At 38.3% G+C, this 27,902-nt stretch overlaps 1 protein-coding gene across 1 annotated transcript in view; it reads right to left on the reverse strand.

Annotated features, from left to right (window-relative positions):
• The window catches only part of lrp1bb (low density lipoprotein receptor-related protein 1Bb), a 930,516-nt gene that overhangs the window by 85,644 nt on the left and 816,970 nt on the right, over positions 1-27,902 (reverse strand). The window contains exons 67-69 of the mRNA XM_030124596.1: positions 20,693-20,809; positions 10,092-10,198; positions 5,176-5,308 (exon numbers count right to left, since the gene is read on the reverse strand). Of these exons, the coding sequence (XP_029980456.1) occupies positions 5,176-5,308; positions 10,092-10,198; positions 20,693-20,809 (357 nt within the window). The remainder of the gene's footprint in view (positions 1-5,175; positions 5,309-10,091; positions 10,199-20,692; positions 20,810-27,902) is intronic.

Below are 27,902 nucleotides of genomic sequence, written 5' to 3' on the forward strand. Positions count from 1 at the left end.
TTCTTCTTTGTGTCTGTAAACCTTTGCATTATGTTAATTTATTTGTTTGGATGTTTTTTTCCTTTTGACATCTTGATGTTTGTTCAAAATTTCTAGATGTTTTGTATAGACATATATTTTCAATGAAATTGGGGAAAAAACACTAGCGACAACAGTGGCGCCTGCATGCTAACAAGAATTTCTTCCATTAACGAGGCACCAGTTAGAGGCTAAACTCATTTACTTAACTCAAACACACTAATTAGTTTCCATGGTCAGGTGTTTGAGTTGCATCAGATGTTCTGGTTGTCTTAAATACTGCTGAAGCTCCTGGTCGGTTCAGTGCAGTGCACGGCTTCGCTTCATGCTCTGCTGTGTGCTGACATAAATCATTACTTTAATTACCCCACAGATAAAGGCCTGACAAACCAAACATGGAGTCTGAGGATGTGAAACAGCTCATAAAAGCCTGATTCGACATCAGGTGAATACAAAAAGATTACAGATCCAGTTTGGCAGATGCAGTGGGAGCTAACATGCTAACGTTAACTAGTGCCAAACAGGTTTTCTCTTGGACTTAAAGGTGGGGTAGGAGATCTGAGAAAAATGGTTCGAGCAGCTACCTTCTGAAAATACACAATTGAAAAGTTCAAACCACTTTCTTCAGACATCTCCCTGAAGCCACGCCTCCAGAGTACTGGCATGTATGAAGAGGGGGGAGGGACAAATGGCAGTTGAGTTTGACAGACATGTAATCCTTCAATCATTTCGATAGGTTGGTTAAAATGATTGGATGGTGTTTTCTCAGTCCTGTCCGTTCCACAGGTGACTACATTTTTTCATTTTTATGTTAAAGCATTTAATTAATTGGCTGTAATCAGGGTGTGAAGGGGATTTTAAGCAATATAGTAAAAAAAAAAAAAAAAAAAAAAATGCTCCAAGTAAACATCTCCTACCCCACCTTTAAGAGTTTTGACTTAATCGCCTTCATCCACCTCCTCTGCTCTTTATCATCACATGTGAAATGGCAGAATGACAGCTGGATGTGTTTTATGGACGACTGAACAGAAATAGACCCAGAAACAGGAAGTGTGGTGTCTTATTTTCTCATTTTAATTGTAAATTGTATTTTAATTGCGTTTTAATTGCATTTTTAATTGTATTTCGCACTGTAATGACTTTGTGACTCCCTGCCTGTGAAAAGTGCTCTATAAATAAAATGTACTTTACTATTTACTTCATTCTCTTGAACTAGATGTGAATGCTATTTTTGTAAGGCTGCTATACCAGGCCACGTTACATTACTATATATAAATCTGTGTTAATCGTAGAAGAAAGGTATTGAAAAGAAAGGACCAGAGCAGCTGTATTGTGCCATAGCAACTGTAATGCCATGTTTCCACTACGTGGAACTGACTCAACTCGACTCGACTCGGGTACCAGGTCCTATTCCTGGAGATCGTTTCCATTACAGGATACTACCGACTTTACAGTACCTGGACGTCATAGCGATGTGGTGTGTTATTCCCGTGTCGTCTACTCAGGGTTCCTGATAAGCTCGTTGCATATTGTCTCGTCAAGCTCATGCTGAATTTTTACGTCAGCCACCAAAGACTGAATCTCCTGACTGAATGGTGTAGTTTTGCAGGCTTTTATCATGTGGATTAACCTACCGCTATATTTACTGTCAACTTCCGCTACTTTATCTAAATAGGTCAGTATTTTGTTTTGTTCATTGTCTGGTGTTTGATTTTTGGTGTGTATTTTTGGTGTCTGATAAGCCTATGTAAGGGCTAGCATGTTTTTTTTTTTTTTTTATGCAAGACACAATAATAAAAACATTCATTCATTCTGCATGTGTTTTTTGTAAAATGGTGGGTCACAGAGAGACGACTCTCTGACCAATCAGTGGTCTGCAGTGTTTACATGTCACATTTTAGTATCTCTTCCCCAGTCCTGGAACCTCAGCAGAGGTGATACCAAAAAACTAGTACCAGGTACCAGATTCCAGGTCCTTTTTCGTAATGGAAACGCAAAAAGGACCAGTTGACTCGAGCCGAGCCGGTAGCACATAGTGGAAATGCGGCACAAGATGATGACGTTTACACAGGAATGCCAATAGGGGGCAGCAGAGGGTATTTTTAAAGAGATAATCAGCAGGACATTTGACTCCATTAGATACAACACATATGAACCAGACCATATATGAGCTATTGGAGACTTCAGGAACCCCAGGGGGTTGCACTGCTCTACAATGTCTGAGAAAATATCTGCTTCAGATGTTAAATGTGCTAAATCTGACGTACTTTAATAAGATGAATAAGAAAATAAATGACCAAAGTGCTGATTCGCTCATGTTTTCTCCATATATGATGGTGTGTTATTGGTTTATGTAGTACTAGTAGTTTTATTTGGAGCACATAGAATCATCAGATAACAAAGAATCATACAACATGGTCAAAATAAATAAAATAAAATTCTGCACTCAAAAAAGGAGTGGGCAGAAGTATAACTTACTGACTCCACCCCCTTTTTACAAACTAATAATCAAACTAGATCCGCTTCCTTTGCTTTGTGAACACACATTTTCCTCTGTATATTTTTACAATAACACAAAGCATTCATATACACTTTTTTAGTCACCTCACACACAATCAGATTTGCGTAATCAACCGTTTTTAATATAAACTATAATATTTATATGCACTTTAAATATTTACTCCAAATACAATGATAAATAAATGTGATAATATCTTCTTACCATGATAACCAATTAACTACAATACTATCTTATTTTATGCATACTTCTGTGTTATAACTACATTTTCACTTATTCAGATAATGCTCTATATTTTGATATCATAGTGGATTTATACATCCTTTTAAATGAACAAATTGAAGAAGACATTTTTAAGTTTTGCTCCAGATTATTCCACAGATGAACCCTCTAACACACATACACTGGCTTTTTATGTTTGTTCTGCACTTCTTTTTCTTGTAGATTTCACTTCCCCTTAAATTCTAATTCCTTTGCCTGGGCTCAAACATCTCCTGTCGACTGTAGGGGAACATATGTCCATTTATCCAACAGATGTATAGATGTTCCACTGATAGAACCGGTCCAGTCCATGTATTGTTATATGCAGACAGTGTTCTGAAGTAGATCTGGTAGATCTGACACTAATATTCCTTTAAATTTAAACCCATTCTATCATTAATTCTCAGGATTTCACATTTTGGCCCCAGACTGTATCTGTGAAACTACAACCCACCAGCATTTAGGACTGGATTAGTCTGTATTAGTGACTCAAATTTGGTAAAGTTGAACTACTTTTATTCTGGAAGCGTTTGACTTGTAGATCAGTGTAATTAGCATATGATTTAATGTGGTCTTATCTATGACAACAGACCACTGAGAACTGCCTTATCTGGACGGACACCCTTCGAAACTGTCTTATCTAAACATAAGGCAGGGGGAGGTAATTCAGACACCATTAAAAATAATACTCATAGTATGGTCAAACACAACGTGTGCACACTTGAAAACCCTCGGCCTGCAGTCTATGCCAGGGTTTTCTTATCCTCAGTTGCTTTTCCATTGACCCTCAAATTGCACGAATATAACTTACCCAAAAAAATTTGCCTAATGGTAAAACGACAACTTTGCCAAAACTCTTGTCTTCCGATTAAAAGATTTTGTTCTTGGGAGAGGTGGTTTTTCGGGCATAGCACAAATGGTATATCACGCAAAACTGTCAAATCTGATGACCATGAAAAGATGAAGAACTGTATTTGACACCAATTATTGACATGGATTGATATGATTAGTGGATCAGCAGGAATTAAACAGTTTAGATCAATAGATGGTTTGGGTTAAAGGTGGATATTTGGGTCTTTAAGGGTTAAACAGAACTGTGCAAATGGGAAAGCTGATGCATTTTGTGCAATTAGGGATGGGAATCAATAAGAATTTAATGATTCTGATTCCATTATCAATTTTGCTTATCAGTTCTCATTGGGTGAGGGAATAAAAGAGTACAAACGGGTGTGTTTGCATTAACTGTCTTTTATATTTCCATCCCTGCACAGAAAATAGAACATAGACAGTATGAACAAATAATATTAATAACAGATGATGCCCTGGGCCTGTTTTTTTTTTTTTTTTTTTCGGGGGGAGGGGGGTGCAGTGAAAGTGAAACTACAGACACTTTACTAATTCCTCTATTGTCGCATTTCCACTACATGGAACCGGTTCAACTCGGCTCGTCCCCGTTGTTGTGCACCTCATTTCCTTTCCCCTGCCTTCGGAAACCTGTATTTGGGTACGATGTTTGTTGCCCACACTGGAACCGGAACTGGGCCTGGTGTTCACTCTGCCGCTACATTCACAAGCATCGCTGAGTAGCGCATCAAATACGTGACATTCCTGTAAATGAATCGCATGCTGTGGACAAATGTTTGAGCAGACTGGAGGGATTCCACCATTTGAAGACATGGAAGCTTTACAAGTTACAAGTGGACCTGGTGTGGTCTGTCTGGACCTGGTGTGGTCTGTTTGGACCTGGTGTGGTCTGTCTGGACCTGGTGTGGTCTGTTTGGACCTGGTGTGGTCTGTTTGGACCTGGTGTGGTCTGTCTGGACCTGGTGTGGTCTGTTTGGACCTGGTGTGGTCTGTTTGGACCTGGTGTGGTCTGTTTGGACCTGGTGTGGTCTGTCTGGACCTGGTGTGGTCTGTTTGGACCTGGTGTGGTCTGTTTGGACCTGGTGTGGTCTGTCTGGACCTGGTGTGGTCTGTTTGGACCTGGTGTGGTCTGTTTGGACCTGGTGTGGTCTGTTTGGACCTGGTGTGGTCTGTCTGGACCTGGTGTGGTCTGTTTGGACCTGGTGTGGTCTGTCTGGACCTGGTGTGGTCTGTTTGGACCTGGTGTGGTCTGTCTGGACCTGGTGTGGTCTGTTTAGACCGTTTCTACCTCAACACCGTGTTGGCTACGTTCTGACCACAACAATGCAGCGTACGAGTGACGTCATCACGCGTGCACAACGAAGATGGAATCGATAAGCAGAATCGTTAAGCAGGCAGACAAACAATTCCAAGGAATTGAGCTACTGGGATCCAGTTCTCAAAAAGAACCAGTTCTCGATTCCCATCCCGATGTGCAATGCAACCAGAGTTTTGCAGGAGCATTTGTAGTTCACCTGTTCCCTGGCAGTTTTTTTCATCTTCGCCCATCTTGCAGTCTTCTTGGCCGTCACACAACCACTTCAGTGAGATGCAGAGGTTGTTGTGACACTGAAACTGGTCGTCCCCACAGTGGGCCTCACAGCCTTTCTGCAGACAAACAACAATAAGCATATTGAATAAACATACAGCAGATAATCACAGTCATCCCCACAGTCTGGTTAAGACTTTAAGACATTTTCCAACTGCACACGAGTCCCCGTCATATAATAAATGACATAAAAATGACTAAGTCTTATGGCTATCCAACAACTTGTATCAATTAAGAGTGAATGAGGAAGAAATAAGGTTAATCTCAGTTCTCGTGAAGGGGTTAAATGTAGTATTTATACTTTCAAAGATTAAAAAAATGGAAAGGAAAACTGACACCCCAGGGCCTTTGACCAACACATCAGAAAGTGACCAGATGGGATGAGAACCATGAAGAAGCAACTTTTTGAATCGAAGAAAAGAAGTGATAAAAATAGAAACACCATGGGACACATCTGTAAATGTAAAGAATATAATTGGATGGTAAATGTCAGTGTTTGTTTTACACGAATCTCTACACGAATCTTGAATTAAGAAAGAATTCAGAGCCAAGCAGAGCATTTACAGTTTATGGAGACCACAGGGAAATGTGGGAAAATGAAGAATTCCATTGAAAAAAAGGAAAATATCACTGCTTTAAGAAAAGCTAAATATAGAGAAAAAATGTCTTAGAAGTGCCACAAAAGCAGCTCTGGGTCTTTATGGGTTCAATATTAGATCCTATTGAATATTACTGTACTTATATGAGTCTTAAAACTGCACGCTTTTACTATTTATTCACATGTTATTTTTGTTATTCTCCTGCCATTGTAAGTGTTCTTTCACCAATAGTTGGAATAAAATTAAGTACCCCTGAACCTTGAACCACATAGTGTGATTTCAGTTCACAGTATTCTCGTCCGTTTCATGAACACATCAGTAGCTTTACATGTGTTTTATTCTGAGGTTGAGCTTTTATTCATGTTAGTCTGACTTGAGCCTTGTACGAGGAAAGCCTTGATTTAAAGAAGCTGTAAGAGGTCAGAGAAAAGAACGCATGGCGTGAATATATTATCGAGACATTGTTTTTATTAAAGGTCTCATTTTATCCTTGTACATCATGAACCGTACTATTAACTAATAAAAATAGATATCGCCTGCATTTCTATGGCACTTTAGGTTAAGGTTAGTTGGTTGGTCCAAGACGAACAAGAACACCAAGAAAAACACCACTGCATCACAGTTCTGGTAATAAGACTGACATTTTACACTTAATAATAGAGTGGCCAATCTACTTATAAGGAAAAAAAAAACTATTATAATTGAATGGCAGCTCCTTGACTGTGTTGACCTACAAAGATTGCATTGAAAAAAGCATAATAATGGGTTACTAATGCTCAAACTATTTGGCCATGAAGAGATATTATACAGGGTGGGGAAGCAAAATGTACAATATTTTGAGGCAGGGATTGAAAGACAGTGTATGACCAATTAGTTTATTGAAAGTCATGAGAATTTATTTGCCACAAGAAAATGTCCATAATAGAAAATGTTTTTATTCTATGTGTCCTCCTTCTTTCTCAATAACTGCCTTCACACGCTTCCTGAAACTTGCGCAAGTGTTCCTCAAATATTGGGGTGAAAACTTCTCCCATTCTTCTTTAATAGTATCTTCCAGACTTTCTGGTAATAGTTTTGCTCATAGTCATTCTCTTCTTTCCATTATAAACAGTCTTTATGGACACTCCAACTATTTTTGAAATCTCCTTTGGTGTGACGAGTGCATTCAGCAAATCACACACTCTTTGACGTTTGCTTTCCTGATTACTCATATGGGCAAAAGTTTGTGAAAAGGTATGGATAATAGTGTTAGGTATGATTATGACATCAATATATGTTTGGGTTCAAAACAACTGACGTAGTGCCTGCTGAGAAAAAACAACTAAATGTTCATTGTACATTTTGCTTCCCCACCCTGTACATATATATGTATATATATATATATATATATATATATATATATATATATATATATATATATATATATATATATATATATATATATATATGTATGTAAAACAGCTGTGCAAATATTGAATGGAGCTATGAATTAAAAGGAATAATGAATCACAATAACAAGTCTTAAATTATGTTCGGCACTGCATCATTAACCCTAACAGGAGATTTCCTGGAAAATGTCTTTACACCCCACAATGCCAGATAAGGCACATTCAAGTTCATTTCTTCACTTATTAGAGTGTAAAATTGCAATTTGCAGCTTTAGAAATTAAGACATTCAGGCATATTTATGAACAAAACAAACAGGTCCTCATTGCACTGGATAGCAGAGGGGATTAGGATTAACTAAACTAAATTAATATAGGGTTATTTTCATGTACTGATATACGGAAAAATAATAGCTCATCCTAATGTTTTCTGTTGTGCGTGTGGTAAACAAGATGAGCAGATTGGTATCAGGCCATTAAATGACGCCTGTAATGGGATTATTGTCTGTGTAAGTGCCATTTAACGTCCTTTCTCTACAATCTGCGCTCAGAAAAGTGACAGACTTCAGTTTCTGTACATTGTCTGGTATTCATTCACTGACAGCAACAGAGAATAAATACATAAAAATGATAACAACTGACAAATAGGTAAACATAACACGACATCATTTTAAAAGAAGAGGTATATTAGTACATGACCTGTTTAATGTACAGTATGTCTGAACCCATAAACAGACAATGGTGACCACAAACATCTACTGATCTAAACTGTTTAATACCCGTTCATCCACTAATCCTATCAATACATGTCAATAATTGGTGTGTTTGTTCATTTGTTAATTTTATTTTCTATTTTACTTGTTCTTGTTCATTTTGTTGCTTAGTTTAGGTTTTGTTTTGTTTTTTTTTTAACTTTATTTTAGCAATTTTTGCATTTTTTTTTTCCACATAACTTAATATTTTTGGATTTTTTTTATTCATTTTTGGTTAATTTTATTTATTAACTGAACATAAACCCAGTGTGTCCATCCACTGTCATTGATCCAACTCCATGGGTTTTACTGGTGAGTCAATGTTGTAGAAGATGACAGTGTTTCCACGATAACTACGGAGCTTCTGAACGTCCAAATGGGTCATATCTGATGACCATGAAAAGATGAAGAACTGTATTTTACACCAATTATTAACATGTATTGATAGGATTAGTGGATCAACAGGAATTAAACAGTTTAGATCAGTAGATGGTTTTGTTCCATGGTGGATGTTTGGGTCTTTAAGGGTTAAAAATCAGCAAAATAATGTCAAAAACTGGACAGGTTAGTGGCATCACATGACCTGTGAAAATTAAAATAAATGTACCAGAGACAAATAAAAGTGGGTTTAGATAAATATGAGCCGTTTAAGTGATTTATTGCAATTTATTGTGACATTATTTTCTGTATTTTGCATTTTTTAAGTGAACATCAGGTATTTTCCTTTATTTAATTCACTGATCATGTAGATGTTCATAAAAGCTCAGATTAAAGCTGATGGTTTTTATATTAGAAACAGAGAAAACTGAATAAACGGTGTCTTTTTCTGTCCAATCTGTCATTAATTGAACATAAACCCAGTGTGTCCATCCACTGTCGTTGTTCCAACTACATGGGTTTTACTGGTGAATCAATGTTGTAGAAGATGATGGTGTTTCCACGGTAACTACAGAGCCTCTGAACGTCCAAATGGGTCATATCTGATGACCACGAGAAGATGAATAACTGTATTTTACACCAATTATTGACATGTTTTAATAGGATTAGTGGATCAGCAGGTATTAAACAGTTTAGATCAGTAGATGGTTTTGGTTAACAGTGGATGTTTGGGTCTTAGAGGGTTAACATTAATTACAAAATGTAATAAAAACTTGAACCTGTTTGTGACATAATTTCTGTCTGACTTTTGATGTTCATCATCAACGACCTTGAAACACTGTAAAAATCCAAATCTGACCAAGTGTATTTTTCTCATTTCTAGTACAAATATCTTTTCACACTTAAAATAAGACAGAATCATCTAAAGAGGAACTTTTCAGTGAGATATAAGAACTGATTTATAGACGATAGTTCTGGAAAATCTGATTTCAACAAATCTGAACAAGCTAATTTTCACTTGTTCCATTGGCAGAGTTTTTGTTTAATTCAAGATTTTTTTTGCTTAATGGAAGATTTTTTTTTTTTTTGCTTAATTTAAGATTTTTTTTTTTTTTGCTTAATTCAAGCAAAAAAAATCTGCCAGTGGAACAAGTGAAAATGATCTTATTCAGATTTGTTGAAATCAGATTTTCCAGATCTATTGTCTATAAATCAGTTCTTATATCTCACTGAAAAGTTCCTCTGTAGGTGATTCTGTCTGATTTTAAGTGTGAGGAGATATTTGGACTAGAAATGGGAAAAATACACTTGGTAAGATTTAGATTTTTGCAGTGAAGATGAAGAACTGTATTTTACACCAATTACTGACATGTTTTAATAGGATTTAGTGGATCAGCAGGTATTAAACAGTTTAGATCAGTAGATGGTTTAGGTTGCTGGTGGATGTTTGGATCTTAGAGGGTTGACATTAATGACAAAATGTGATAAAAACTTGAATTAATGACCTCGTTTGTGACATAATTTCTGTCTGACTTTTGATTTTCATCATCAATGGCCTTGAAAACAACAACTCCCATGATTCCGCAGTAGCCACGATGTCACTGACTGCTGCATCTTTTATGACAGTTTTGAAAATAAACCCCTAGTGGCAGAACTGACACACTGCACCCATATCTGCACCATCCTCTCTGCTTTGTAAACTCCACACATAAACATGCAAACACTTGCCTCGTCTGAATTATCCAAACAGTCGTAGTCTCCGTCGCAGCGGAATCGAGAGGAGATGCAGTCGCCGTTAGCGCAGGCGAAGTCCTTGTGGTTACAGGTGACGGGCTCTGACGCAAAAAAGAGAGAGAAAAGAAAAGCTGAACAAACATCAAATAGCGGCAGGTGATTCTTTTTCCAGCATCGAAACAAAACAAACCCGCATCCCCAGACGTGGTGATGAGCCAAGTGTTCTGTGTTTAGAATCACATGCTAATGTTTTGGCAGAACCACTGTTTTAGTTAATTAAACTCATTTTGTTTCAGAAGTGGAGGAACTGGCAACGCTGACGGAAGGAACATTCATTCAGTTCTCGTCTGACAACAAAGGAGGAGGAGGAGGGGGAGGAGAGGGAGGAGGAGGAGGAGAGGGAGGAGGAGGAAGAGGAGAGGGAGGAGGAGGAGGAAGAGGAGAGGGAGGAGGAGGAGGAGGCGGAAGAAGAGAGGGAGGAGGAGGAAGAGGAGAGGGAGGAGGAGGAGAGGAAGGAGGAGGAAGAGGAGAGGGAGGAGGAGAGGGAGGAGGAGAGGGAGGAGGAGGAGGTGGAAGAAGAGAGGGAGGAGGAGGAAGAGGAGAGGGAGGAGGAGGAGAGGAAGGAGGAGGAAGAGGAGAGGGAGGAGGTGGAAGAAGAGAGGGAGGAGGAGGAAGAGGAGAGGGAGGAGGAGGAGGTGGAAGAAGAGAGGGAGGAGGAGGAAGAGGAGAGGGAGGAGGAGGAGAGGGAGGAGGAGGCGGAAGAAGAGAGGGAGGAGGAGGAAGAGGAGAGGGAGGAGGAGGAGGTGGAAGAAGAGAGGGAGGAGGAGGAAGAGGAGAGGGAGGAGGAGGAGAGGGAGGAGGAGGCGGAAGAAGAGAGGGAGGAGGAGGAAGAGGAGAGGGAGGAGGAGGAGAGGGAGGAGGAGGCGGAAGAAGAGAGGGAGGAGGAGGAAGAGGGAGGAGGAGGAGAGGGAGGAGGAGGAGGAAGAGGACAGGGAGGAGGAGGAGGAGAGGGAGGAGGAAGAGGAGAGGGAGGAGAAGGAGGAAGAGGAGAGGGAGGAGGAGGAGAGGGAGGAGGAGGAGGAGAGGGAGGAGGAGAGGAGGAGGAGGAGGACGAGGACAGGGAGGAGGAGGAGGAGAGGGAGGAGGAGGAGGAAGAAGAGGAAGAAGAGGAGGAGGAGAAGGAGAAGGAGGAGGAGGAGGAAGTGGAGGATGAGGAGGAAGAAGAGGAGGAGGAGGAGGACACGGCCTGTTTCCCGTCTGCTCATCTGGACTGGACAGTCTGACCAGTAAACACACGTCTGTGGGTCAGTACGTCTTCATAAAACCACACATATCGGGGCCAAAAATAAAATCCAGATTTTTTCCTCTAAAAACTCTAAACATTTTTTATTTCAATTTCTGGGTAAAATTCCAAAAGACAGCAGAAGTCGACATGCCGTTTTGGTGTGCAGCCCATAATGCATTGCGCTCCTCCCTCTGTGGTGTGTGCTGGTGTTGGAGGAGCTGGATCCGCTGTCTGTGCTGCTGTCTGCCTCCGTTCTACAGACGAGGAGCCGACCCAAGCCCGTTTAAATACAAAACACAAAAGCTAGTCTACACATTTTTACATCAGATAAATATTGTTATTATTTTAAAACATATATCTAACCGTTTCTGAATCTGATTTTCCAGCTGCAGTAACACAGCAGACTCAGATGTGGAAGACCTGGGATCGACTCCTGGTAGAAACCGTCATTTTCAGCTCAATCAACACAATCAAATGTTGATTTTCAGACAGTTTTCCTCCTTGTTCCTCTTCTTTTCAGATTTAAATTCTCATCTCCAGCTCAGTCACAGACTAAAACTCCTCTTTTAAACTCTTTCTGTCTGAAATGAGTGTGATTTTATTTCTTGTACTAAGCACTGTTTGATCAAATTCTAGCATTTTTGTCTAGTTTAAAGGCACATTATGTTTGTTTTTTTACCTGATAGATTGTTTTTTGCGTGTTGGAAGAATTCTAGCCAAGATTTTTTTTCTTACTCCATTTGGCAGAGTTTTTTTGTTCAGTATAAGACGATTTGAGCAGATTTAGGAATATTATTCTTCTTTCTAACAGGGCCTTTTTTTCCAGTGCAGGTCTGTCTCTGTGGACCACATTAGGACAGAGCTGAGCAGATGCATCAGTTCCATGATCTGGACCTGCTTTTGTCACCACACAGCGTTAGTGAACTCCAGGAATGAGTACGAGGAATGCATTCAACGCAGACTCCCAGCAGGCATTGCTGCAAAATCTGATTTGCAGCCACTGCGCTGTCTGTTGGTCCAACAGTTGACTGGCTTTTATTTGCATTTTAAGTGACATTAATAGGTATGTAGAATAAGTGTCTAATAAATCATTTAAATCATGCAGAGTCAGCAAAACCACACGGTGTGGACGTGGTTTACGGGCAAACACGTGTCCACACAGATGCAAGGAATTCCCACTGATGTCCATGCAGTAAATGTTTACATGTGCACTAATATTACACTATTATTCTAAGGTTTAGTTCAGTTTATTTCAGACACAAACATAATACGAAACATAGGGGAAAAAATATAACAAAATAAAAATAAAAATGTCACAATAGGTTTCATGTAAACATATTTCTTTTGGATATTTGCATTTTTTCTTTTATCTATTTGTTTACTTCTTTAATTTTATGCATTGTCTGTTTTATCCTCTACTGTACAGTGTCCTTGGGTGTCCTGAAAGGCGCTTAGAAATATAAATCATTATTATTATTATTATTATTATTATTATTATTATTATTATTATTATTATTATTCTGAATCAGGCCTTTTCCCAAATAGATACTTTCCTGATTAGAACGTGGAATATATTGACATTATTCTGATTCTATGAGGATTCTTTAGATGTTTTTACAGGAGATTCAGGAAAAAAAATGTACTTTGTTATTTGTTATTTAACATCAATAGTCAATGAGTTCAACTTTAATATCAGCGAATACTGCATAAAGCACTGGCAACATGAATTATTTATTCGCATTATTGTGTGTGACAACATTAATTACGTTAAGTCACATCCAGCCAATTTTACTAATATAGTCAACAAAATCAGTCACCAGTCATAACATCTGTGTAATATCCATCTAGAGCTGTGGATAAAGAAGAATAAAATATCTGAAAATATCTGTTCACAAAAATACCCAGTAAGGTGTTTCCAAAACAGGAATTATATGTATGACTATATCTAATTATAGATGTATATTTATTTTCTTCTTGCTGGTTATGTGATCCTAAAAGGGTCCATTTCATTTATCAGTTTATTATACTTCAGTCCTGTGTAGATAACTGGGCTTTAAAACCAGTTAAAAACTAAAACTTTGCCATTTCCCCCTAAAAATCACTTATAAGACATTCTGTAATAATATGCAATATTGTGTTGGAACACTGATAGTGTTCCTGATACCACTGGGCCAGAAACTAAAACACTATAGCTCTAGCTTTTAGAATAGACAGACTGGAGATGGTGGAAATCTAATCTGTCTTTAAGTCTTTGTCTTCTTCCTTAATGTTGCGAGTTGTGCTGGAACAGTAGTGTAGTGGTCCCTGGAGAGGTGAGGATACTCTCAAGTTATGCCTTTTTTTTTTTTTTTAAGTAGTCCATAAAAAAGCCCTATTTTAGAAACAGTGACACGTCAGACTACTCCATTTTGTTTACCCAAACATCCATCAGTAGTATTCACTCACTATTTATACTTGATCTGGAGCAGTTTGTAGGTTTTACTGGTCACACAAACAGCTGCATGAATGGAAATGGATTCAACAGGAGGAAAACATAGGATAACATCAGCCTTTCATAACGTTAGCCTACTCACACAGTTGAACTACTGGTGAAAAAATCTCTTCTCCTCTAAATGTGACCAATAGTTTAAAACTGTGACTCATTCTGAAACCACCTTAAAACTGACCTCAGAATTATGGATTCCATCAAAGTAGGTTCTCTAAATATGTGTCACTCATTTGAAAGACGTTTTTTCTGCCTTCCTTGTTTGCATTTCCAATAATCGTGCATCTTTCAATGAGACGTGCAGTGACCTGTCAATCAACTGGGGTGGTACTGGCACCTGAGGAGGTGTCCAATCAGGTTCCAGAGGTGGACAGTGCTAAGCAGAGCCCTGGCTCTGGTGCTAAATTAGAAATATTTACTCTGCATGACCCGCCCTACTCTGCCTCTGATTGGCTCATCAGTCCTCATGCCTAAAGTTAACCAATCTAATCAGTGAAGGTAGTGAGTATTAGCCAATTAGAGGCAGAGTAGGGCGGGTCATGGCTTCACCAGCCTAGAGGAAAACATGGGCAGTTTGGCTCAGATATACGACTGAACGGAGCACATCAGGGGGATTTAGAAGAGGGTATACACAACAGTGACTGAAAAATATGTAGGTATACTCCGTAACCCACCGTATACCCTGGACTACACCTTTGTGCTGGAATCTTTCATAAGAAGCTCATGACATTTCCCTTCTTGCCCATTTGGTGAGGACCCAGAGGGTGGAACACAAAAACAACCAGAGGGTGGAACACAAAAACAACCCTATCTTCAGCCAAACCGTGTTCGCTGGTGAGAAACTAGCAAATTAAATTCATCTAATGTACATGTTTTAGTGTCAGTTGTGACACAGTCAGCTGGAGTCCAGACAAAGATCTTCTCAGGTGCAGATGCATGCTCCAGTAAAAAAAAAAAAAAAGTTTGCATTTCCAGTAGGAACATCAAGCACACATAATATTCAATTTTATGAAATATGATATCAGCAGGTTTTTGGTTTTTGGATATGTGCAAATATCTTTTCCAGAGGGTGTTTGAAGCAATAAAAGAGGGACGAGGAGTTCTCACAGTGAAAACTTTGAAAAAACACCGTTTCTAATCGGGGTTTGCACAGCAGCATGTGAACAAGAATATTAGTGGAATATTTCATATTCATTATTCATGCAAACAGCTTATTAGTACTTTTGTCTTTTTCAGAATACGAGCAAATCACAGAACATTCTGTGCACGTAAACCAGGGCTGTCAAAGTCAGTTTAGTTCAGGGAACAATATGATCCAAAACGGGCCATTCAAATAATAACATAATAACCTATAAATAATGTCAACTCCAAACTTTCTCTATGTTTAAGAGTGAAATAGGTACAATTACATTATAACAATGTTTACATCTACCAAATATCCTTTATAAAAATATCATAACAGGAACAACCTGAAATTTTAAAAGAAAAATAAGTGTAATTTTAACAAAATTATGTCTCAGTTTATCATTTACACATGTGCATTAGAACTTACAGATCACAGTGGATCTACAAATACACAAAACATTGAATAAGTTTGAGAAATTTGAGAAACACGATTACAATTAACAGAAAAAACCCCAAAACAAAACAATAAATTTAAACAAAATAAAGAACAAGAACAAAACTTATACAAAAATGAACAAAGTGAGCAGAAATAGAGCCAACAAATATGATCAACTTAAGCAAAAACAAAACAAAACATGCAGAAAAATTAACAAAAACTTGAGAAACATTAACAAATTTCCCAAATTCCTTCCACGGGCTGGAATGAACACTGACGGGCCAAAAAACGTGAAGAACATGAAAAACCTCAAATTTATTAAGAGAAGTCAGTGAAATTTTAACAATATTCTGCCTCAGTTTATCATTTAAACCTGTGCATTATAACTAACAGATCACAGTGGATCTACAAATACACCAAACATTTAATAACAGACAGAATATTGGTCCAATTACACTGACTTCTCTTAATACATTTCAGGTTATTCATATTTGTTTAGGTTATTCATATTTTTGGAGAAAGGATTGTAAGTAAATGTAAATATTTTCATGTAATTTTCCTTTTTTTGCACTAAAACAAAGAGAAAAATGTGTAGTTGTCATTATTTACAGGTCATTATGACAGTATTTTCCTGGTTTTGACCCACTCAGATCATACTGGTGTGTATGTGGAACCTGAACTGAACTGATTTGAACTCCATTGGTCATTTATGGGGGTGGGACCTTTGGGTGGGTGGGTTTTTTCTGGGTACTCTGGCTCCTCCCACCATCCAAACACATGCACTGATAGGTTAATTAGTTAATCTAAATCGACCATAGGTGTGAATGTGACAGTGTTTATTTGTCTCTATATGTTCAGACCTGTGATGAACTGGTCACATGTCCAGGGTGAACCCCGCCTTCACCCATAAGTAGCTGGGATAGGCTCCGCCCCCTAATTCTAGTGAGGATAAAGCGGGTTCAGATGACAAATGAAATGAATGAATGATTGTTAATTTCTTCAGTGTAATTTTTAAGGCTTTTAATAAGGCTAGGAGCGTCTTAAATCAAAAATATCGGATTGTTATTGGAAATCGACTGATACTCAAGGCCCCAGCATCGGTATCGGCATCGGAACTGAAAAAGTCGGACCGGTGCATCCCTAGTCCCCATGTTTATGGAATGACTTCTGGTGACATCTCGCAATAATAAAGACACAAATCATCGTATTTGTGATTTAATGGAAAAACTGACATTACTCACTTCTGTTTTTTGGATATTTAATAAATATCGGTCAAATTTTAAGCAGACGTCCAATGGAAAAGACACCAGTATCATGGCAGAAATTGGATCGTAATTGTTAATTCGAAACACGGATGCATCACCAGTCACTCACTAACCGTCTTCCAAACCCAAACCTGTCAGTAATGTGTCCCCGGGTCTTCCTTCTGGGGGCCCTGCAGTGAGTCTGGGCTCAGACCAATCACTGCAGCTGCCCCCTTTTTAATCATTGTATTGATCCTGTTGTTGTCGTCTCCAGTGACTCCGCCCCCCCAGCAGCAGAGCACCAGACAGAACACCTGTGTGGTCGGTTCAGTGGTGTGAAATATGACCTGGGATTTCCACATGGGAGTGAGTGCATGAAGGTCTATGAGCATGAAGGGGGGATCTTATTGAGCGGGGGGGGGGGGGGGGGGGGTCAAACAGAAGGCCCGTGGGCCAAAGCCGGCCCACCAAAGGGTTCAGTCCAGCCCACAGGAGGAATTAGTGACAATTTGTTAATGTTTCTCAAGTTTTTATTCATGTCTGTGCCTGTTTTGTTTTTGCTTAATTTGATCATATTTGTTGGCTTTTTTTTCTGTTCATTTTGTTCTTGTTCTTCTTTATTTTGTTTATATTTGTTTTTTTTTTTATTAATTGCAATTGTCATATTTCTGAAATTCCTCAAAATTACTAAATGTTTTGTGTGTTTGTAGATCCACTGGGATCTGTCAGTTAGAATGCACATGTGTTACTGATAAACTGAGGCAGAATTTTGTTAAAATGACACTTATTTTTCTTATTCACATTTTTACAAAAGATAGTTTGTAGATGTAAACACTTCATAATGCCATTTTACTTCTTTCAATCTAGAATCTAGAACATAGAGAAAAGTTGTTATTGGTTATAATTCTATTTTTAGTCTATTATTTTATTGCTCTGGCCCTCTTGAGATCAGATTGAGCTGTATGTGACCCCTGAACTAAAATGACTTTGACACCCCTGGTTTAATGTGAAAAAAAAAAAAAAAATACATTGTGCCATAAATAATGACAACTCCAATTTTTTCTTTGTTTAAGCAGGAAAAAGAACAAAAAAATTAAATTATGAAAATATTTACATTAAACTATCCTTTAACAATAAAATGTGAATAATCTGAACCTGAAATCTCTACAGAAAATTTACTGCAATTTTAACAATATTCTATATGTTACTAAATGTTTTGTGTTTCCATGGTAACTATGGAGCCCTCTGAATGTCCAAATGGGTCATATCTGATGACCATGAAAAGATGAAGAACTGTATTTTACACCAATTATTGACATGCATTGATAGGATTAGGGGATCAACAGGTATTAAATAGTTTAGATCAGTAGATGGTTTTGGTAGATGGAGGATGTTTGGGTCTTTATGGTTTAAAAATCAGCAAAATAATGTCAAAAACTACAGGTTAGTGGCATCACATGACCTGTGGAAAACACCTGTTGCTGAGGTTTTCAGTACAGAAACTCTGGGTCCTTGTGCAGGTGTTGATAGTCATTAAAAGGTTGAAATTGCACTTATTTTTAAGAAATTATTAAGGAATTTCAGTTTTTCCAGGTTGAGTTGTCATTATTTATAGCCTATTGTGTTATTATTTTACTGGCTCCACCCACTGGAGATCAGATTGGGCCCCTGAATGTGGCCCCTGAGCTAAAATAACTTTGACACCCCTGGTTTAATGTGAAAAAAAAAACCCCAAAAAAACATGATGCCAATAAATAGTGACAACTCCAATTTTTTCTTTAAGTGGAAACCCCCCCCCCCCCAATTAAATTATGAAAATATTTACATTAACAAAGTATCCTTTAACAATAAAATGTGAATAATCTGAACCTGAAATGTCTATAGAAAATTTATTGCAATTTTAACAATATTCTATATGTTACTAAATGTTTTGTGCCTTTGCAGATCCGATCTGTAATACACATGTGTAAATGATAAGTTTATGCAGAATATTATTAACCCATAAAGACCCAGTGTGACATCTGTGGCAGTTCCAACATGAATTTTTCTCTAGATTTAATCGTCCTTAGTATTATCTTCTGTATTTTTTCAATAAAAATCTGGTATTTTCCAACATGTACAAGATGGGGAAGCAAAATTTACAATATTTTGAGGCAGGGATTGAAAGACAGTGTATGACCAATTAGTTTATTGAAAGTCATGAGAATTTATTTGCCACAAGAAAATGTCCATAATAGAAAATGTTTTTATTCTATGTGTCCTCCTTCCTTCTCAATAACTGCCTTCACACGCTTCCTGAAACTTGCGCAAGTGTTCCTCTAATATTCAGGTGACAACTTCTCCCATTCTTCTTTAATAGTATCTTTAAGAAAGTCCACATTGCTGTGTGATGTTCTATTGGTAGCATGTTCTAAAACGCCCCAAACAGCAGAATCCAGAGGGTTTAGATCTGGGCTAGAAGGCGGACATAAACATGATTCCCAAAAATTGCTAAAGTTGGATTTGTTGCTGTTGTCAACAAGTGCTTTTGTGTTCTTGTGTAAGATTTTAACTTCAAATCATATTTTACTGCATTTCTAACGGTCTTGTTGTCTACCTCAAGTTCAATTGCCATTTTTCTCATGGATTTGGTTGGATCCTTTAGGATTTTGGGTTTGAGAGTTTTAATAAAAGCTTTGGTACGTTTTTTGTTGCTTCCTCCACTTCCAGACTTTCTGGTAATAGTTTTGCTCATAGTCATTCTCTTCTTTCCATTATAAACAGTCTTTATGGACACTCCAACTATTTTGGAAATCTCCTTTGGTGTGACGAGTGCATTCAGCAAATCACACACTCTTTGACGTTTGCTTTCCTGATTACTCATATGGGCAAAAGTTTCTGCAAAGGTATGGATAATAGTGTTAGGTATGATTATGACATCAGTATATGTTTGGGTTCAAAACAATGGACGTAGTGCCTGCTGAGAAAAAACAACTAAATGTTCATTGTACATTTTGCTTCCCCACCCTGTAATAATAATAACTGTATTTTACACCATTTCTTTCGATGTATTAGTGGATCAACAGGTATTAAACAGTTTAGACCAGTAGATGGTGGATGTTTGGGTCTTTATAGGTTGAAATTGCACTTATTTTTAAGAAATTATTCAGAAATTTCAGTTTTTCCAGGTTGAGTTGTCATTATTTATAGCCTATTGTGTTATTGTTTTACTGGCTCCACCCACTGGAGATCAGATTGGGCCCCTGAACGTGGCCCCTGAGCTAAAATAACTTTGACACCCCTGGTTTAATGTGAAAAAACAAAACAAAACGTGATGCCAATAAATAGTGACAACTCCAATTTTTTCTTCAAGTGGACCCCTCCCCCAATTAAATTATGAAAATATTTACATTAATAAAGTATCCTTCAACAATAAAATGTGAATAATCTGAACCTGAAATGTCTACAGAAAATTTATTGCAATTTTAACAATATTCTATATGTTACTAAATGTTTTGTGCCTTTGCAGATCCGATCTGTAATACACATGTGTAAATGATAAGTTTATGCCGAATATTATTAACCCATAAAGACCCAGTGTGACATCTGTGGCAGTTCCAACATGAATTTTTCTCTAGATTTAATCGTCCTTAATATTATCTTCTGTATTTTTTCAATGAAAATCAAGTATTTTTCAGCATTTAATAATAATAACAACTGTATTTTACACCATTTCTTCGATGTATTAGCGGATCAACAGGTATTAAACAGTTTAGATCAGTAGATCGGTTTGGTAGATGGTGGATGTTTGGGTCTTTATGGGTTGAAATTGCACTTATTTTTAAGAAATTATTCAGAAATTTCAGTTTTTTCAGGTTGAGTTGTCATTATTTATAGCCTATTGTGTTATTATTTTACTGGCTCCACCCACCGGAGATCAGACTGGGCCCCTGAATGTGGCCCCTGAGCTAAAATAACTTTGACACCCCTGGTCTAAAGGAACAAAGCGGGCTGACGGAACGTGAAGGAGCGGGTACTCACTGCAGTTCTGCTCGTCTGAGTTGTCTCCACAGTCGTTCTGGCTGTCACACCTCCAGTGGTCTGGGATGCAGTTGTTATTCTCGCAGCGGAATTCATGAGGTCCGCAGGTCTTTTCATCTTTTTCATCAAGAGCAAACAAACACCAAGATGAAAATGGCTTCAAAGAGCATGAATATTAATAGTGCGCTAGCTATCATATTTTCTGCGTGCAATCATCGTTTCCTCAGGGTTTCCCTCAGCAAGTCTGACACCGAGTTCAAAACACAGTGTGCACTCAAGAGGCTAACGCACCGTAAGATGAAATACCTGACTGCAGTACCGATCATCCTCTACCACGTTTGTCCCATGAAGTTAGAAAAACTCTACTTTCTTCCCCAAAACATCCAAGAGAATTTCAGAATAGAACAAACGCTGTGAACGCAGTGTGTTTGTCTGCTGTGTGTCTTAAACCCAGACTAGCACAGTCCTGGTGTCCTGCCTGTGTGATCAAGACCAAACTGTAGACATGACAGAGAGGACGGCGCCACTAAACGCCAGCGCTTTGACACCACCACCACAGCAACGCTTCAATTATTCACAACGCAGCACATGTTTATTGATCATCAAAATACAAATGGAGTAAAAAAAGATATCAGATTTTGGACTCTTACAAAAAAAGGCTTGTTTGGGGGAAATGAGAGTCTAAACCAGGGCTGTCAAACCCATTTTGGTTCAGTTCCATATTTAGCCCAATTTGATCTCAAACGGGCCAGACCAGTAAAATAATGACTTAATAACCTATAAATAATGACAAATCCAAGTTTTTCTTTATGTTCTGGTACAAAAAAAACAAACAATTAAATTATGGAAATATTTACATTTTACAAATAAAGATGTGAATAACCTGAAAAAACTGAAATTTCATTTGAAAAATTAGTGCAATTTTAACAATATTATGCCTCGACTTATTATTTATACATGTACATTTACACACAGTGTTCCATAAAAATTTGGCAACAGGCAGAATATTGTTAAAATCCTGGAGTTTGGAACTAAAATTTGAACAATTTCTACAATATTCCATCTGTTATTATTATTAACACAACTCCAGATCCCAGTGGATCCATAAATACACCAAATATTTAGGAACAGGCAGAATATTGTTCAAATTGCACATTTCAGGTTGTTCATCTTTGTTTTTATTTATGTATTTATTTGCATTTTATTGTGAAAGAATAGTTTTGTAAATGTAAATATTTTCACAGTGTAATGTTATTTTTTTTCACTTAAATTTCTTCCACATAATTTTTCACAAAGAAAATTAGTGGTTGTCATTATTTATGGGTTATTGTGTTGTTCTTTTGACTGTAGATCACATTGGTCTGTATGTGGAACCTGAACCAAAAGGATTTGGACCACCTGGACTGTTCAGGTTCATTGTTGCTCTTTCATCCTGCAGGGCCGGAATGGAACCTTTGGTGGGCCGGTTTTGGCCCCGGTACGCATGTTTGACACCTGTGGTCTAAACAATAATCTGATGAAGCGTATTTGTTTATTTTAGGGCCTTTCTCCACTTTATCCACTGAGCTTCATTTCACTGGTTCAGCAGTTCGTCCCAGCAGAAGAGGAAACACAACTTATTTATATTTTGGTGTTTTATTGTTTTTGTTTTAAGATTCGTTATGATCAATCAATGGCTGCATTTATTCTAGTCTGAACCAGTTTAAATCTAACATATTCACAGTTTCAGTCACATGACCATCTAAGATTAGATTAAATAATCCTGTTTGTCCCATAACCTGGACATTTACAAAAGGACCCGGTTTAACAGAGCAGAGTATAACCCTGGTCCAGACTGCAGCTGGGAATAAAGTGGTATAGGCCAGCTTTTATTAGTCTAGTCTAAGTCTAGTTCTAGTCTGGTCTAGTCCCAGTCCAGTCCAGTCCAATCTAGGTTAGGTCTAGTCTGGTCTGTCCTATCCTATCATAGTCTAGTCCAGTCCTAGTCTAGTCAATTCTATTCTATTCTATTCTATTCTATTCTATTCTATTCTATTCTATTCTATTCTATTCTATTCTAGTCTATTGTATTGTGTTCGATTCTATTCAATTCTATTCTTATTCTATTTGATTCTATTCTATATCTATTCTATTGTATTGTGTTCTATTCTGTTCTATTCTTTACTCTATTCTATATCTATTCTATTCTATTCTAGTCTATTGTATTGTGTTCTATTGTATTGTGTTCGATTCTATTCTATTCTATTCTTTATTCTATTCTATTCTATTCTATTCTATTCTTTATTCTATTCTATTCTATTCTATTCTATTCTATTCTATTCTATTCTATTCTTTATTCTATTCTATTCTATTCAATGCCTCCACTGTCGACACAGACGTGCGTCTGCTTTGCTGCCGTTGCCGTGGCGTCGGCTGACACCCCGGGTATTGAAGGGGTTAAACGCTGGTGTCCACACTCAGACTTCTTCAACATCATCTCCGTTTGTTTGAAACAGAGCAGATGCTTTGATATTTGCTCCAGCAGTACTTCCTCAGATGGGCTTTCAAAGTCAAGCTAAGAGCTTCCTTTTAACAGAGTGGCGGCGGCGCAGACATCATCAGGGATAATGGCCAAGGTAACGCTGCTATCAGTTAGGGAAGAGACGCCTCAAAAGAGGAGGGTGGCACGTTCTGCCTGGATGTGGTTCCAACATGACAGCAGGAGGCGAGAATCAGGAGTGGAGCGGCAGAGGACGCAAGGCAGCCATTCATTAGGAAGCAGCTCAGTCACTTAGAGCCACCAAAAGATGTGACACGGGGAAAAAAAGAAATAAATAAAGCACACACACTACTTCCCTGTTAAGCCAGAGCTCATTACCGAGCTAACTAGCAAAACTTCAGCGCAAAGTCTGTTGTAATTTAAAGTGAAAATAAAACAGGTACAAAGAGGCGGTGCGTCCTGCGTCTGCTCTGAAGTGGTAATAACTGTAGCAGGGGATGAATACGCACACCACACCGACAAACAGCAGCGCTAATGCAGCTGGAGCGCCTCCAATCACACACCAGGACGCACCGCAAACATTTACCTGAGCTCCAGCCGACTATTTCATATTAACTGATGCTAAATAAGCCAAAACCTACAGCATCATGTCACAGGAAGACAGCGGGAATTCACCAGGGACCAATCAGGAAGAGGAACCATCCATCAGACATTAATGCACATGTGTTCTTTTAATACTAAATGAAAGACTAGATTATGTACATCCAGTACTGAGAACGTTGCCAACAATAGATATGATGCTTCTGATGTAAATCCTAACTCCACCTGGCAGACGATACAAAGGGTTTAGAGCACACACACACAAACACACACACACAAACACACACACACCTCTGGACTTAAATATATGAACTAACGCATACGTTTCATCAACACGTTCAGGTTCCTCTCTTATTGGAGTTGTTCTTTTCTGGGTAATTTTAGGTGTGCTTTTATTGGGGACATGCTGTTTGTCGGAACACAGAAGTTAGTTCCAAACTAATCGAATACTTAACTGAGTGAAGCAGTGGTTCTGGAGGGTCAGAATACTGATTTGTTGTGGTAATTTGGTGGAGCTGAACTGAGGGTTGAGCATAAATGTGTTTTTTTCATCTGGAGGACGAGCCGGTGGGCCGTCCACTTCTGATTACAGAGGATTACCACTGATTTTATTATGCAGACAAGATCTGAATTCCATCAGCTTCGCAAAATTCAGACTGATTTTGAAACCCAAAGTGGTCATTTTGGTAAATTTGACTATTTGAAATTGTTGTGTTTCATCACAGTTGCATCATATAATTCACAACTGCTCCTCCAAACATGTTTGAAAGCTCTGACAACTACAGGGAGATTTCAGCAGCTTCGTCCTTTGTACTCTGACAGTCATTAAAACTTTGAGATATAAAATTTGGTATATTTGGGTAAATGTGGAGGATGGGTTGATACAATCTAGGAGTTTGACGAAATATCAATATGGTGAATTATCATGATATTTAATCTTACAATGGAACTACTCTACACCCTCTTTTCATATTACAAAATTCTTGCAGTCCAAACTATTAAAACTGTGATTTGGTCATTTTTTACACAGCTCAACTTCTGTATAAAGCCAATAAAAATCGACTACCAACCAACCAACATACAAAAACTATTTGCCCATGGGGGGGGGGGGTGTATAACCTGAGGGGATGTGGGAATTTCAAAGTCCCAGCAGTCAGGTACACCAGGAAAAGTTTGTGTGTATCAGTGTGTGGGGTCAAGCTTTGGAATGGGTTGGAGATCGACCTCAAGCAGTGTCCAAATATTCAGAAATTCAAAAAAATGTACAAAGAAATGTTATTTTCACAATATCTGGCTCAAGGAACGGTGTGATCATGATTTGTATTTGTATGGTGTGTGTATGTAAACATGGGGGTGCAGACGTGTGTTGATGTACAGCGGTAGACATAAACTGGTGTGTATGTAGATGTGTGTGTGACTGTATGTGTGTATGTAGATGTGTGTGTGACTGTATGTGTGTATGTAGATGTGTGTGTGACTGTATGTGTGTATGTAGATGTGTGTGTGACTGTATGTGTGTATGTAGATGTGTGTGTGACTGTATGTGTGTATGTAGATGTGTGTGTGACTGTATGGGGGTACAGGTTGGTAGGGGTGTGTTTACAGATAATCACAATCTTCTGTTGTATATCAAGTGATTCAGCACTAACAGTCTGAGGACTGGAATCAGGGGTAGGACTGGATAAGCACTGGCTTCTTCCTACTCCCTTTCAGGCTCAACAGTTGTTCTTTTTTTCTATTATTTGATATTTGGGTATTGTTTATTATTACTATTTTTTTATTTTTCTTCCATATGTTTTACATTATGTCTGTGTCTGAAATAAACTAAACTAAACTAACTAGAAGCACTCTGAGAGCACAGACCTCTGCCAAGGCTGATCAGTGGCCCCCCCCGTGGGCCCCCCCACCCCCGATCACCACCAAAATTTAATCATTTCTTCCTTATCCCATTTCCAACAAACCCTGAAAATTTCATCCAAATCTGTCCGTAACTTTTTGAGTTATGTTGCACACTAACGGACAGACAAACAAACAGACAGACAAACCCTGGCAAAAACATAACCTCCTTGGCGGAGGTAATTATCGACGTGCTCTCACCGCATATCGTTTTTAAAATTACCATTAAAATATAGCTGCTATAAACTTCTTTCATCGGGATGCAGACTTGTGATGTTTGTCACATTTCAATGACGTAAAGGTCGGTCTCACTGCTGGCTCAGAGCCATGACAAACAACAGACATATTTATTTAAGATAATGTAAGTAAATCAATAATAATAATAAATGTAAATCATATCAGGAGATGTGAGAGTCAGTAGCATCAGTATGGTAGGATGTGCATGTGTGGTAAATATGTGAACTTTGAGGTACAAAATTTGGTATATTTGGGTAAGTGGAGAGGATGTGTGGATCCAATGTAGGAGTATGACAAAATATCGATATGGTGAACTATTGTAATAATTACTCTTACAATGGCTTATCGATGTGCTCTCACCATGTATAGTTTTTTATTATTATTATCAAAATATAGCAGCTATTAACTTCTTTCATTGGGACGCAGAATTGTAATGTTTGTCGCGTTTCAATGATGTAAAGGTCGGATAAATGCAACCTGGCCGTTCAGACTGAAGTCATATTGCAAAATATCGGATACGCATCAGATTTAGGACCACATATGAAAGTGGTCTGGGTCGGATTTGAAAAAATTAGATTAGTGCTGTTCAAACTGTCTTTAACAGATCAGATACAGGTCACATATGGGCAAAAAACTCAGATTTGGGCCACATTTGGCTGCAGTCTGAATGCAGCCTTAGTACTCAACAACGCCTACTTGACAATAGGATGTAACATCAGTTACCAATGGAACCGCTAATATTCTACCTGATCTTCTGAAATAGCTAGCAATGAAAATTCACTCATCTCTGTCATCCACTGAAGAAGTGAAGAAGTCTCTTGGATGAGAGATGAAATATTTTCAGAGGAACTAAACTAGTTCAGCTGGAACTGAGAGGAACCACCAAGAAGAACGATGACCTGGGCAAAGGAGAACCTACGCACAGAAAGTACTGCCATGTTTCCTCTACATGGAACCGGCTCAACTCCACTCCACTCAGGTACCAGACACTATTCCTGTAGCCCGTTTCCATTACAGGATACAACCGACTTTAGAGTACCTGGTTGTCATAGCAACGCGGTGTGTAACTTCCATGTTGTCTGCTCAGAGTTGCTAATAAACTCGTTCACTGCGTGTTGCTCTGTTGAGCTCACGCTGAATTTTTTCGTCGGCCACCAGGGACAGAAATGTCTGAACCTCCTGGACCAACCACTGTGTCGTTTTGTGGGCTGTCGTCATGTGGATTAACCTACCGATAGATTTACTGTCAACTTCCACATCTGTTTTTTAAAAGTGGTGGGTCGAACATCCTTCCAAGGCCAAGACACAGGACGGAAAGAACTGACAAGGACAGGAGTCTGTGTCTTATTTTTCAGACACAAACTGACTTTCAAGGACTCAACACATACAAGTATTTCACCCCCCCCCCCACCCTCCCATCTCCATCTGCCTCACAACATTCTTCCTGTCCCCCTCCCACAACCGAATCCATTGAAAAAGTTCCATCATGTGACCACATGTACTGTTATAAACAGTGTTTTTCAACCTAGGGGTCGGGACCCCACATGGGGTCCCCTGGAATTCAAATGGGGTCACCTGGAATTTCTAGTAATTGATAAAAATAAAAGCTTCCAAAAAAAAGTCTGTGGTGAGTTGAGAGAGACCATCTCAATATATAACAGACATGACAAACTGTGGTTGTGAAACTGCAGCACTGTGGTTCTGTTTCTGTGTCAAATGTTCATTGTGGTCAGTTTCAGATGCTGCAGCTCTTTCATAATTCATAGTTTGAGTTCTTGTTTGTTCAGTATTAATTGTCCTCCTTGTAAATCACAGCTGGACTGACTGGACAGATCCTGACCAAGGAAAATAAAATTCTCCCTTTGTGCAGTAATCTACACCTGGATTTACTGCCTCTGTCCACAATAATAGACATTATATAGACTAAATGTCCTCTGAAATTCATGTTTATTTGCAACATAGTATAACTAACTCTTACATGATCAAACAAATTAATTT

Source organism: Sphaeramia orbicularis, chromosome 21 (genome assembly GCF_902148855.1).
Source record: "Sphaeramia orbicularis chromosome 21, fSphaOr1.1, whole genome shotgun sequence".
In the NCBI taxonomy this organism is placed as follows: Eukaryota; Metazoa; Chordata; class Actinopteri; order Kurtiformes; family Apogonidae; genus Sphaeramia; species Sphaeramia orbicularis.